The 15,360-nt window shown below is 41.9% G+C and overlaps 1 protein-coding gene across 7 annotated transcripts in view; it reads left to right on the top strand.

Moving 5' to 3' along the window:
- Positions 1-9,558, top strand: part of chd6 (chromodomain helicase DNA binding protein 6) — a 252,768-nt gene extending 243,210 nt beyond the window's left edge. For all 7 annotated transcript variants that reach the window (XM_043710969.1, XM_043710967.1, XM_043710968.1 and 4 more), the window contains 3 exons: positions 419-559; positions 5,307-5,411; positions 6,104-9,558. In XM_043710969.1, coding sequence (XP_043566904.1) covers positions 419-559; positions 5,307-5,411; positions 6,104-6,994 — 1,137 coding nt within the window. In that variant the 3' untranslated portion in view covers positions 6,995-9,558. The remainder of the gene's footprint in view (positions 1-418; positions 560-5,306; positions 5,412-6,103) is intronic.
- Positions 9,559-15,360: the final 5,802 nt, after the last annotated feature.

Below are 15,360 nucleotides of genomic sequence, written 5' to 3' on the forward strand. Positions count from 1 at the left end.
TCCTCAGCTCTTCATCTACCTGCCGAGGTATGTTATAGGGAGAACATCAGACACTAACCAGTAATTTTGGCCACTGAACAAATATAATGGTCAGAGGTAAGTTCTGAGAAATAATTTGAAGGTGGGGAGAGAAATAGCAAACCAAAAGTTTAGGAATAGACTTAAGAGCTGAGGTGTTCTGGCTGAATGTTCTATTATAGAAGATTAAATAGAGAGATGTGGATGAAATACAGCAAAGACAAGCAGATATTTATGAGATAGTGTCATAGATACAGAAATGAGTGTGTGCAATGCATTCAAACACAGGCCCTTGCTGTTTGAGAGATGTTTATTAAAGTCTGCATAGCATCTTTCTCAATCTTTTTCTATCCATCCCTGCTCAAAGCTGCATTGTCTGATTATTCTGTTTCCATGACAGAATTGTACAGCAATTTTACACGGCCTTTCAGAACGTCCCAAACAGAGGAGGCATCGGTGCAAGGACCCCAGTAAACTGGACATCAATACACTGACCGGGGAGGAGAGAGTCCCAGTTGTTCATAAGGGGAGTGGAAGAAAGGTAAGATCTTGTGGGGCTAAAGGTGGTATTCAACAGGATTCACCAGTTTGAATGGTTGCAAAGCCCCATAAAATGAAGATGAACTGTGATTGTTGGATCTGTAAATTAAAGCCACAATCTTCCTTGTGGCAGGTGTTGGAGCCTAAACACTTGATGTCACAATGCAGGTGTCTTACTGCCCTTTTTTGGCTTCCTTCCTGGACACTGTCTATTGAGATGTGGAAGCATTGCTACCTGACTGAGTCTCTCCAGTGAAAAAATTGCAAATGCATGTTAATGAACGAATAGGAACAATTTCTTGACCTTTCATGAAGACTTGAAACCAGTATGAAAAAATGTTTCTGAATTTGTATTATTTGAATAAGACATTTCTTCGTTTCGCTGTCACGGGCATATTCAGAAGTTTCCCATTCTCCTGAATTCCATTAAGCATTAGCTTCAGCTCTGTGGTATATTTTGCTGCAGTTTAAGAATCCACATGATCCAGGTGATGCTTCAATACAGCAATGAGGGAGGGCAGCTCACCACCACCTTCTCAAGGGCAATTAGAGATAAGTGCTGGCCTATCCACCAATGCTCAAATCCCATGAATGAATGAAAAGAAGAGGCTGCCCTGTTGAAGTGCTATCTTTTGGATAGAGTCCATGCTGTTAGCGCAAGATGACAGGTCATTATTTCTTTCAGAAAGCAGTAAAGTGATGTGTTTAATGAATAGAATATGCACAATGGCAGTCAAGCTGGCCACAGAAGCATGGAAACAGGTCTATATCCCTCTCAAAGCCTTCCCATCCATGTACCAATCCAAATGTTTTTTTAACTTGTTTCTACTGTACCTGCCTCAACCACTTTCTGTGGCAGCCCATTCCATATGCGCACCACTCTCTTGTGTGAAGAAGTTGCTCCTCAGGTCCTTCTTAAATCGTTCCCCTCTCTCACCTTAAACTGATGCCGTCCAGTTTTCAATAACCCATCCCTGGGAAAAAGATTATATACATTCATCCTATCTATGTCCTTCATGATTTTAAACACTTCAGTAAGGTCACCCCTCATTCTCCTACATTCCAAGGAATGAAGTCCTATCTTGGCCAACCTCCCCCTATATCTCAGGCTGACTAGTCCTGGCAACATCCTTGTAAATCTTCTTTGCACTCTTTCCAGTTTAATTATGTCCTTCCTATAACACGGTGACCAAAACTGTACACAACACTCCCAAATGCGGCCTCACCAATGATTTATAGAAACATAACATAACACCCCAACTCTTATACTCAGTGCCTTGACCGATGAAGGCTAGCATGCTAATTGCCTTCTTCACCACCCTGTCTACCTGTGACACCCCTTTCAAAGAGCGATGTAGTTTACTTCTAGGTCCCTCTGTTCCACAGCACTCCTCAGGACCTTACCATTTACTGTACAAGTCCTACCTTGGTTTGACTTTTCAAAATGAAGCACCTCACACTTATCTGTATTGAATTACATTTGCCGATCCTCAGCCCACTTCCCCATCTGATCAAGATCCCTCTAAGTTTTGATAACCTTCCTCGCTATCAACGATACCTCCTAATTTTGTAAACTGCAACCTTATTAATCATGCCTTGTACATTCACATCCAGATAATTTAGTTAAATAACAAATAATAAAGGTTCCTGTGGCACACCACGAATCAGAGGTCTCCAATCTGAGAAGCAACCTTCAAGCATCATCCTCTGCTTCCTGCCATCATCAATTTTGAATCCCATGTGACCTAACCTTCATGACTAGCCTGCCGTGCGGGATCTTATAGACATCCACTGCCCTACCCTCTTAGCTACCTCTTCGAAAAATTCTAAAAGATTTTTAAGACATGACTTCCTGAGCACAAATCCATTCTGGCTATCCCTAATCAAACATTGACTATCCAAATGTTGGTTGACCCTGTCCCTCAGTATCCTTTCCAACAATTTGTCTACCATTGATCTCAGGCTCACTGGCCTGTCGTTCCCTTGTTTTTCTTTGTTACCTTTCTTAAACAGTGGAACAACATTAGCCACCCTCCAGTCTTCCAGAATTTCACCAGTGGCTAAAGATGAAGCAAAAATCTCTGCAAGAGTCTCTGCAATTTCTTCCTAGCCTCCCACAACATCTGAGGATGGACTTGATCAGGCCCAGGGGACTTATCCACCATTAATATGCTTTAAGACTGCAAACACCCTCCTCTCTGGTAATATGTATGCAGTCCAAAACACCATCATTTGTTTCCCTTATTTCCTTAGCATCCATGATTCTCTCCTCAGTAAACACTGAGGAGAAATATTCATTAAAACTCTGCCCCACCTCCTTTGGCTCAACACATAGACAGCCATTCTGATCTTTAAGGGGACCTATTCTCTCACTTGCCACCCTTTTACTCTTAATATAGCTTTAGAACCTCTTGAGCTTATCTTTAACCTTTTCTGCCAGATCCATTTCATGACCTCTTTTTGCTCTTTTGATTTCCCTCTTAAGTGTGCTCCTATACTTTTTATAGTCATCTTGAGATTCATTTGAGCCCAATAGTTCAAATGAAGATGTATGTCATCTTCTTTTTCCTAACCAGAGTGTCAATATCCCTCGTCAGCCAGTGATCCCTAAACCTGCCAGCTTTTCTCTTCATGCTAACGGACATACTGGCCCTGGGTTCTTTTAAAAGCCTCCCATTTGCCACTCGTTCCTTTTCCATCAGACTCATCTAATCAACCTCTGCTAGATCCTGCCTAAAGACCTCAAAATTGACCCTGCTCGAGTTTAGATCCTAAACTTGTGGACCTATCCTATCTTTATTCATAACTCTTAGTTGCAACATTGTTATGGTCGCTGGACCCAAAGTGCTCTCTGACTGACACATCAGTCACTTACCCAATCTCATTTCCTAAGCAAAGGTCCAGTGTTGCACTCACATGAGTAGGGCCCTCTACATATTGATTGAGGAAACTTTCTTTGACACATTTGACAAATTTCACTGTGTCCAAGCCTTTTACACTTTTGAGTGGCCCAGTCAATACAGGGGAAATTAAAATCTCCAACCAATGCTACTCTCTCATCCCTATAGGAATCTGCAATCTCTCGACACATCTGCTCCTTTAGTACCAGCTGGCTATTTGGGAGTCTGTAATACAATCCTCATTCCCCCCCCCCCCCTTGTTCCTAAGTTTTAACCATATGGCCTCATTTGATGACCCCTGAAGAATATGCTCTCTCAGCACTGTTGTTATGTCCCCTCTTACCAAAAGGCCAACTCTCCCTCCCCACTTACTTATACTTCTTTCACATCTGTAGCTTCTGTCTCCTGGAGCATTGAGCTGTCAGTCCTGTCCTTCTCTCAGCCATGTTTCTGTTATGGCGACAATATCCCAGTTCCCAGAGCCAATCCATGCTCTGAGCTCAACTGTCATACCAAGTCAGGCCTCGTGTTGAAATAAATACACTTTAAACCAGAAATCTTTTCTCTCCTTTTACTGTGCCCTGACTATCCTGAACGGTAAACTTGCTGTCAATGGCTAATGTATTTTCCCCTGACTTCTCGATGGCCCCTCTCTTCTTCAAAGTCCCACCCCCGCCAAATTAGTTTAAACCCTCTTGCGTAACACTAGCAAATCTGCCCAGTCCCCCTCCAGTTTAAGTGCAACCTGTTCCTCTTGTACAGGTCACCTCTACCCTCGAAGAGATCCCAATGATCCAAATAGTGAAAAACCTGTCCCCTGCACCAGCACCCCAGACTCGCAATCATCTGGTCTGTCTTCCTACTTCTATCCTTACTGTTGCGTGGTACTGGGAATAATCTGGAGGTCAGAGTCGAGAGTGCAGTGTTGGAAAAGCACAGCGGGTCAGGCAGCATCCGAGGAGCAGGAGAATCAACCTTTCAGGCAAAAGCCCTTCATCAGGAAGATGTGTTCCCTCGCAGCCTTGCAGTCCTCACTTTCGCATAATCCACAGATCACTTCTGTTGTGATCCTGCTTTTTAACTTCTTACCCAACTCCTTATACTCATTTTGCACGACCCCATCCCTTTGTCTTCCAATATTATTTGCATCGATGTGCACAATGACCTCTGGCTGTTCACCCTCCCCCTTCAGAATGGTCTATAGCTGCTCAGAGACATCCTTGACCGTGGCACCCAGGAGGCAACACACCATCCTGCTGTCTCTTCTGAAGGCACAGAATCCCCTGCCTGTCCCCCCTCACAACTGAGTCTCCTATCAGTATCACTCTGTCTGACAGCACCTTTTCCCTCTGAGCCAGTGATATTCTAGTTTCTTTTCTTTGGAAAGGGGCAGAATGGTTAAGCTACATTTCAAATAAAATATTATCTTTTGCTCAGTAAATAACACACACCCCTGAGTCAGAAAATTATGGGCTCCACTCCAACAACTTGTACATGTATTCATGGCAGTCCTGGGGGAGTGCTGCACTATTGGAGGTGCCATGTTTTGGATGAAATAGTATTCTAGAGCCCTTGTTTATCTGTGCAGGTAAAGGGTTTCAGTGCACCAGTCAAAGCATTTTCTTCTGTGGCCAATATTCATTGTTCAATCACCATCTCAGAAAAGCAGATTTACTGGTCATTTGTCTCTTTTGGTGTTTGCTGTGCTTAAATCTAAAGTATCTAATAGCAATGATGATGGTTAAAAAAATTATTAGATAATTGTGAAGTGCTTTGGAACAATGTAATGAGCTTTATGTAAAAATGATTTATTTCTTAAAATCTTTCTGCTATATTGTGGCTGTTCAGCTAGGAGGAGCTATGGCACCACTGATAAAGGAGCTGCCAAGGTGGCTCGATGCAAACCCAGAGTATGCTGTTGCACCAGAGTGGGCAGAAATTGTGAAGCATTCGGTAAGTGCTCACAGTGTGTAGACTAACTCCTGGCATCACATGCTATGTAGAAGGGAATTCATTTCTTTTTCTTTCTTGCTGTTGGGTACTTAAAATTTAGGCAGTTTGTAGGGTGTCATGCTGAGCCATTAGGAGCAAGAAGGTTTTAGTTTTGACTCTTAAGAGTTAAATCCTCCTGATTGGAGTCACATTAACGACTCTTAAAGCTGTTCTTTAGTCAGATCCTGAGAGCTAAGCCACGGGAGTTCTGGAAAATTTGATGACGAGGGGATTAGGTTTGTCCTGCACACATTACCCAAGTTCAAATGTAAGGATTGCCAACTGGATCCTATTTTGGAAATTGCTTTCATTGTCTGTATGTATATTTTTTAAAAAGAGAGAAGCCTTCAAACTGTACATTAGTGTGTGCCCAGCTCCAATCAGAATAATATCACAAGAGCATTTCAAACTCTTGTCTCTCCTCCATTGTTCCATTTGAATTATGATTGATTTGCATCTTGCCTATACTTGGGCTTTTACATATTTCTCAATACACTTCGTCAATCAAAAATCTAGTCACTCAATCTTAACAGGAAGAAAGTTACCATTAGCCAAACTTTGTTTGGTGCCTCTGAGGATTGAGGCAGAATACTTCTTAAAATTGAGTGAAGCTGCTGATTTCCCTTAAATTGCTTTTAATTATGTCTCTTCAGGGCTTTCTGCCAGAGAGTAAGTTCAGCCGCATCCTGACTGAGCCTGTGGTGAAAGAGGCCGGTGGCAGAAAGAGGGGAAGGAGACCAAGGAGTGAAATGGCGAAATCAGGTGGAGTTTTGACAGAGACAGCTACAGCAATGGGACCGATGTTCATGAATGGGCTCATTGCTGGGATGGACCTGGTGAGCCTGCAAAACCTCAGAAATATTCACAATCTTCAGCTGGCTGGGCTGATGGGATTCCCAGCTGGCTTTGCCGCAATTCCTTCTGGAGAGGATGGAAAGAGCAGTCTGAACATGTTGCCTATGATGCTCCCTGGTGTGACGGGGATGTCTCACGTGTTTGGAGTTGGGGGGTTGTTGAACAACCCCCCGGTGGTGACAAGTGCCAGCAATTCGAGTTCATCTACCTTGACGACGAGCACTTCGTCAAAAGAGGATGTGGGTGGTGAACAGAAGGGTAATACTGCAGAGTCAATGAAACACCAGGAAGGATCTTCGACAGGAGATAAACCTGGTCCAAGTTCATCTTTCTCTGACTCTGGTGAAGCCAGAGTCACCACCAGCAATCCGTTGTCCTTCAACCCATTCCTGCTGCACAGCATGCCTGCTGGATTAATTTACCCATCTATGTTTCTTCCACATGGCATCGGTATGGCAATGCCTAGCTTTGCACAAGCTGGACACTCTGAAGCAGACGGCACCGAGAGCCCAAAAAAGAAAAGGAAGAAAGCCAAGGAGGAGACTGCACGTGATGGGACTGAAGCCAGCCCACAGCAAACAACTGCTGAAGAGAGCACAGGAAAATCGACAGACTCCACTGCCGTGCAGGACAGTTCTGGGCAGGAGACTGAAAAAGACTCTGTAGAGGGTACCCAGAATGCTGAGTAGAATTTGTATTTGCTTTTAGGTCAACTCTAGGTTTTCTTGATTTCCAAATTCAAACCATGTTTATGACCCTTTCCCTCCTGCCTGGTCTCTTTTGCCCCCAACCCCGTGCTGTGTGCGGCTTAGGAACATAAATATTAAATTCATCCATTGATTTCATTTTTAATGTTATGTTTTTAATTGGGTAGCCACAATCTCCATGGCAGGAATTATAATTCAGTTTCTGTTGGAGGTTATGGTTGACTGATCTTTGGGGGAGAGGGAGAGGTGGGAGGCCACAAGTGTGTTGGTTCTCCATGCACCATCCAAAAATATCATGCAAGGGGATTGGCAACAATGTATTTGATGCCTCTTGTTCTAGTTTTGTCAGTATTTCACCTTTTTTTTTGTAAAACAGAGCAGGGGGATTCTGTCAGCTTAACCCTCATTGACTGGTTAGATGGAGAGGGTTTATGTGCTTATCCTGCCTTTACACAGTACCAGTAGCCTGTTGGTGAGTTTGTTGTTAGGGGACACAGTGTGGCTGTGTGACACAGTTTATTAAATTCTATCAGGAGAGTGTATGTCATACAGTAGCTGTTCCACTCTTAGTATGTCAGAACAAATAGAACCTATTGGGGATGGGGTAATTAAAAATGACAACGATGCCTCTTCAGGATTAAACCCTTTGAATGGTTTGCAAATTAGGCTTCTAAAAGCTGCATAAAGCAAAGGTTTTGGAACAGTTCCAAGCATTTTTGTTATGTCTGTGAGTTGCAAAACCACTAGCCATGCTTAATTCCAGAGATTGAACATAATATCACTAGCACCCTCATTGTGCCAACATGGTCCAATATCTGTTAAGATAATGTTTGTAACCCAGTTATCCAGATCGTGTTTTTTAAGTCACAGAAATGTCAAAATACTGGTCCCCTGATTTACAAAGGTGAATTGATGCTGTGAAACTTGAGTTAAGATCCCACTGGGTTAGCTTTCACTGGTATTAGTTGAAGAACACCAGTTATGAAACTGAATTGAGATGGTTGCTGAATATGGCATCTTGCTTTATCCACTGTCAACATCAATATTGGTACCAGTTCTATCCCTGTGTCTGCTCATCAAACCAATCCGCCAGCCATTCTGTGCTGGCTGACTATACATGCCACAGGTTTCATCTTGCTTTTCTCTCACCCTATTCGAAAAAATAATCAGTACTAATTTTAGTCCTTCCAAATTTTTAGGGCAGCATTTTAGAATTCAAAGCCTTAGCTTCTCAGAATGTGATGCCTAAAAATAAGTGAAGTATTGGGACATTAGTTCCCCTATAGTGAGAGGGGAGAAGATTCTGATTCCTACTGTAGTTTTTTTGTGTAATCATAAAGTTAAGTGTGCGCAGTAGGTTTGTGGAAGATGAGCTTTTCCTGTTACAATATAACACTTAAGTTTTGGCGATTCTAATTTTGTTTTTATGAAGGCTTGGGAGACAGAATTATAATCCCCAGAAAGACTTTTTCAATTCTTTTAGCATTTAGTTTAGTTAAAATTTAGTGAACTGTATCAATAAGTTGTTTTATAAAAAAACATGTTTTAAAAGAGGGTCACCATGGACCAACGTGCTTGTTCATTCATCCTTAATTCATATCCTTACCAGTTGGTCCATTGTTCCAAGGTGGATGGCAGTTTAAGTACAGTCTGTTAGCTTTGATAGGACACTCTACCAAGTAACGTTGACAATGGATGCATGCATCACATTAGTTATTACTTGACAAATTGCCCCATCTTCACCCCACACTCAATGTTTGCTAAAAAGATGCCAGATTGCAGAGTAATTGTGGCAGATCAATAGGTAAGGAGACCCTGTGTAGAAGTATCACAGTGGCAGTTTGTATTGAATTTAGTTTTTAACTTGCCCAGCAAATTTCCCCTTGCCCTTCCCTTCTATTTTCCTTAACATTTTTGACAATACAAGCTGACTGACGCAGCAGGTGAACACTCTAGCTTCAGTTAAACCAAGTGAAGTCCCCTGGAGCTGAGCATTACATCAGATCCTGACTGAACTTCAATATGAAGCTTTTAGTTGATGGTTTATTTCCAAAGGGAATATCAAGTCTCGAAGTATTGACAAAGTTTACTGTCCACTGAAGTTTTTTTTTAAAACAAGTGTTGATTTTCATTTTCTTTGCTGTTACAACCTTACGTAAATTGTGGATTTGTACCAAGGTCCAAATGTTGAGTCATATATTTCGTTATTGCATTATTTATTCATCTGTTGTATGTCAATATGTTTTTTTTATTATATATAATAATTATTCTGAATCACTAACTAAAAAATCCTGGCTCTTTTTTTTGTTTTAAATCTTGAAGATGAGCAAATGGTTTCTGAATTTTGCATGGCAAATTCATGTAAAGCTTATTTTTAATAATTTCCAAAGCTTTAATGAATGAACTTTTTGTCCCAATAGGTACTATGTTTATTGAGACAGTGTCCCATCTGTTAGTCTGCACTGAGTTATAGAGCATGGAAACTGACCTTTTGGCCTTACCACTCCACACTGAGCGTGTTTCCAAACTAAACTAGTCCCACCTGCCTGCATTGGCCCACATCCCTCCAAACCTTTCCTATTCATGTACTTCTCCAAGTTTCTTTCAAACATTGTAGCTGTATCTGCATCCACCACTTTCTCTGGCAGTTCATTCCACATATACTAACCACTGTCTATGGGGAAAAAAAAGAGTTGTCCCTCATGGTCCTTTCTAAATCTTTCTCCTCTCACCATAAAAATATGCCCCCTGGCTTTGAACTCCCCCACCTTAGGAAAAGACCTACACTATTCACCTTATCTATGCCTCTCATGATTTTGTAAACTTCTATAAGGTCACCACTCAACCTCCTGCACTGCAGTGAAAAATGTCTCAGGCTATCCAGCCTATCTTTATAACTTAAACTTTCCATTCCTAGCAACATCCTAGTTAATCTTTTCTGAACCCTTTCCAACTTAATCATATCCTTCCTATATCTGGGTGACTAGAACTGTACACTGTACTCCAGAAGAGGCCTCATCAACGTCCTGTACAACCTCAACATGACGCCCCCAACTCCTACACTCAAAGGTCTGCGCAGTGAAGGCGAGCGTGCTAAACACCTTAACCACCCTGTCTGTCTGTGATGTGAGTTCTGATAACCAGGAATTATTTTTTGAGAATAAAACTGCAACTATGTACAAGGTTGCCCTCAGTTTGTTATAGAGGTAAGCACACCATGAATTGCCCCGCACACAGCAAAGGCTTCTGTTTGGTTACATTATGGGCTATTTCATTATTGTCAAAATGAATCTGACATTACTTTGAATCCAGTGAAATGTTACTGAGGAATGGTAGCAGAGATGCAAAGTTCAATGCTTCTGACTTCAGGTGACTCCAGTATTGGCCAAATGTCCCCCCACCACCTCCAGCTGTGTGTTGTGTATGTATTGTTTACATATACAGACACAAACTCATGAGCACACTCTCACACATTCACTCTTCCTCTCTCTCTCACTCACATTCTCTCTCTCTCTCCACCCAGCATCATATTGGAGTCTGCTACCCACTTGTCCATCTGTTAGCCACAGACCTTACATCTATTCTTGCCCTACTTTGAATCATATTTTTGAAAACAACCTGCCAATATCTGGCAAGTTATACTGAGCAAAGTTAAAGTAACCTAACACAATAGAGGGAATATGGACACCGCCAAGCACATAACACCTCATACTTACTGCTCAATCATCAGGAACAAGGCAAATTATCATTACTTAATGTTTTTAGATACTAATGGTATGAGTTTGGACTCCTTGAGGCATATCTTGACAACAAAGTTAAACGATATATTGTAGTTCTGCTTTATGTTAGAATGAAATGTCAGTTCTGGGATAATACAATGAATGGACCCCTGTTAAAAAAATGATTTTTGCAGTACTGTACTTTTTTGGCTATTGTGAGGTTTGCTCTCGAGGAGATGCAGGTTTACAAATTTCAAGTGATGGTATATGGTAACATGAGGATTTCAGACTACTCTCCTCTGTTCCTAATCTGAGAGGCTGACATGTTCCTGTTCAGAAATTTCAAGCTGTACATTTCTTCTTTTTAATTTATTCACAGTGGGGCTTCATTAAAGGCATTGCTGACCAAAGGACAGTTAAGAGCCTTGAGTCACATGTCGGCCAGACTGGGTAAGATTGGCAGTTTCCTTTCCAAAAGGACCCAGTTGGGTTTTCCTGACACTCGACTCATGGTCATCATTAGACTCTTAATTCCAGCTTTTTATTGAATTAGAATTCCACCATCTGGCATAATGGGATTCGAACCTGGGTCCCCTGAATATTACCTAGGTATCTGAATTACAGGGAGAAAGTGAGGACTGCAAATGCTGGAGATGAGAGTCAAGAAGTGTGACACTAGAAAAGCATACCCAGTCAGGCAGCATCCAAGGAGCAGGAGTGTTGATGTTTCGAGCATAAGCCCTTCATCAAGAATGTCACTGGCTGTGCTTTTCAGCTGCCAGTGTATCTGGATTAACAGTCTAGCAATAGGCTGTCACCTCCACAGTGACTTGTTTGGTCACTATTTTGCACCATCTCATAGCTTGCAGAAGGGTTCTAAGAAAGGTCTTGGAATAACTTTTGCACTTCAAGGATAGGAAGGAAATGCCAACATTAGTTCCTGTTGTCTACAAAAGATAAAAACAATTTGACTGTTATTTTGTTTCTCTGCTGTTGTTAGCTTCTTTGAACAACAACAGTCAGTGACAACATTAGGACTGGACGGAGCAGTCTGTAACTGAGGAGTATAAATCATGGAGAAAATCCATTTATCACATTCCAACAATTCCTTTATTTATTTCATTGCAGTGCTGAGGCTGTGTTGTTTCAGATTAGATATTACTCTGAGTCCCATCTTTCTTTTCAGATGGATGCAGCAGATTCTATGAGGCTGTTTGAAGGTGATGACCAGGAAAATCCCCCTAGTGTCCTGGCCAATATCCATCGCTAATGCAATATCACTTTATAAAGAAAATATATGGGATCTTTTGCTCAAATTCACAATTGTTTTCCTACAATTTTCTCTGCATGTCAAGCATTTTAGAAGTTAGGTTATAACTGGCACCTTTGTCTATGAAAGGTCTTTCTTTCTCCAAGCAGTGGCCTACCCAATTACAAGGTTGTCTCCAATTCAATGCTTTAATATTGTCTGCTAATCTCCAAAGTACAACCTTATCAGGTGTCTTCTGAAATGTTATATAGTATTTACAGCCAGATTAGTAAAACCTGGTTTGTTCTTTTCAAATCCATGCACACACACTTTGATCAGCTTTGGAAAGAGAGGGAAAGAAAGACTTTGCTTTTGATAACACCTTTCACAATTTTGCGATGGCCCAAAGTGCATTTACACCAAGTACTTTTGAAATGTAGTCACAGTTGAAATGCAACTGCTAATTTGCACGCAGTTAAGATTCCACAAACAGCAATATAATAATGACTAGGTAATCTGTTTTCATGATGTTGATTTGAGGGATAAATATTGGCCAGGACTTTGAGAAAACTCCCCTGTTCTTCAAATAGTGCTATGAGATCTTTTACATCTGCCTGATGGAGCACCTCTGTTTAAGATCTCATCAGAAAATACAATACCCTTTTGTGCTGTGCTTTTGCAGGATTTCACTAAAATGTCGTCATAGTTTTTTTTTAATGTTCATGTCCCTAGAATGGAACTTCAGTCCACACCATTCCAAATTAGGTGAAAATTATGCCACCTAACCCCACAGCTTTTATTCCAGTATCTTTCCTTCAGTTGATGTTAAACTGCCTGGTCTTTGGATTTTTGGTTTGCCGCTTTTTAAATAATAATTTATCAATCCAAAAGGCATAAATCCTGAATCTGGAACATTTACATTTTGTCTTCTCTTCTGTTAATACCAGGGGTTAGGTGACATCATGCCTAGAGATTGGTGTGCCTTAAGGCCCATTATAGAACATAGAACAATACAGCACAGAACAGGCCCTTCGGCCCACGATGTTGTGCCGAACCTCTAACCTAGATTAAGTACCCATCCATGTACCTATCCAAATGCCGCTTAAAGGTCGCCAATGATTCCGACTCTACCACTCCCACGGGCAGCGCATCCCATGCCCCCACCACTCTCTGGGTAAAGAACCCACCCCTGACATCTCCCCTATACCTTCCACCCTTCACCTTAAATTTATGTCCCCTTGTAACACTCTGTTGTACCCGGGAAAAAGTTTCTGACTGTCTACTCTATCTATTCCTCTGATCATCTTATAAACCTCTATCAAGTCACCCCTCATCCTTCGCCGTTCCAACGAGAAAAGGCCGAGAACTCTCAACCTATCCTCGTACGACCTATTCTCCATTCCAGGCAACATCCTAGTAAATCGTCTCTGCACCCTCTCCAAAGCTTCCACACCTTTCCTAAAGTGAGGCGACCAGAAATGCACACAGTACTCCAAATGTGGCCTAACCAAAATCCTGTACAGTTGCATCATCACTTCATGACTCTTGAATTCAATCCCTCGGCTAATGAACGCTAATAATCTTTGTATCATCTGCAAATTTACTGACCCACCCTTCGGCTCCCTCATCCAAGTCATTAATAAAAATTACGAACAGCAGAGGACCCAGAACTGATCCCTGCGGAACTCGACTTGTAACTGGGCTCCAGGCTGAATATTTACCATCTACCACCACTCTCTGCCTTCGACCGGTTAGCCAGTTTTCTATCCAATTGGCCAAATTTCCCTCTATCCCATGCCTCCTGACTTTCCGCATACGCCTACCATGGGGAACCTTATCAAATGCCTTACTGAAATCCATGTACACTACATCCACTGCTCTTCCCTCATCCACATGCTTGGTCACCTCCTCGAAGAATTCAATAAGACTTGTAAGGCAAGACCTACCCTTCACAAATCCGTGCTGGCTGTCCCTAATCAAGCAGTGTCTTTCCAGATACTCATAAATCCTATCCCTCAGTACCCTTTCCATTACTTTGCCTACCACAGAAGTAAGACTAACAGGCCTGTAATTCCCGGGGTTATCCCTATTCCCTTTTTTGAACAGGGGCACAACATTCGCTACTCTCCAGTCCCCTGGTACCACCCCCGTGCTACATTGTTTTTTAGAGGATCATACCAAATATTTCAAAACTTTCTGCAGTTGGTCCCCTTGCCCAAATGCTAAGGTTAAAGCTTTTCAGCATGCTTTTGTATTGGGTCAGCCACGGATTAATTAGTAGCACGTTTGTACCTCAGTCAGAGGGTTGTAGGTTCAAGTTCTGGAGGAGCAGCTAAATCAAGGCTGACACTTCAGTACAATTTGGAGGGACTATTGTGCTGTCAGAGGAGTTATCTTTTAGATGAGACATTAAACTGTAGTTCCATCTGCTTTGTGCGGTAGGCCCCCGGTACTATTTCAGAGAGCAGAGGAGTTCATAGAATCCCTACATCGGGACCACACCCACTTCGAAGAGCATCCCACCCAGATGCATCACCTACCCTAGCCCTGCAACCTTGCATTTCCCATGGCTAATCCATCTAGCCTGCACATGCCTGAGCACTTTGGGCAATTTGGCATTGTCAATCCACCTAACCTGCACATCTTTGGGAGGAAACTGGAGCATCCAGAGGGAATTCCTGGCCAGTATATCCCACGTTCTTCATCACAGAAAACAGATAATCGGTCATCATCACTGCTTTTTGTGGGAGTATATGCTGTATGTATTTACTATATTGCAACAATGACTACACTTCAAAAATTACTTTGTTAGCTGTGAACTGTTTTGGTTATGAAAGTCACTACACAAATGGAAGTTTTGTTTTAATATCTCCAATAATTTGTTTGATTGAAATATCCTTTATTGAGCAAAGATTCTCTAATGTTCTCTAAATTCCACTGTCCCTAGTTTCTGAACTAAGCAGTATTTAGTGTTAGCGGCAGTCCTTTGCTATTTCTTGTACTGCTTAGTTTATTCCTGTTATTGCCAGCAACACTACCCAGTTGCTTGTTATGGGCTTCCCTTTTTGTTGGTGTCTAGTAGTGTTGCACTGAGTGCTATAATGTTAGGAGAATGTTGGGATCATGTTTTACTGGCACCAGCATCGAGTCTGGAATGATAGAGCTAATGGCACTTCAATCACAAGCAGGTCCTAGTGAAATTCCAAAGAATGGGCCCATTAATCAGGAGGAGTTTTGAAGAGAAGTGATGTGATCACTTATAATGTAGAGGGAGGTCATCTAGCCCAAGAGATACATGCCAATTCCCTGTGGAACAATCAGTCTTTCCTATTCCCCTCTTGTTCCTCATGTCCTACAAGTTTATTTTCTTCAAGTGCCCT

This window comes from Chiloscyllium plagiosum, chromosome 20 (assembly GCF_004010195.1).
Source record: "Chiloscyllium plagiosum isolate BGI_BamShark_2017 chromosome 20, ASM401019v2, whole genome shotgun sequence".
In the NCBI taxonomy this organism is placed as follows: domain Eukaryota; kingdom Metazoa; phylum Chordata; class Chondrichthyes; order Orectolobiformes; family Hemiscylliidae; genus Chiloscyllium; species Chiloscyllium plagiosum.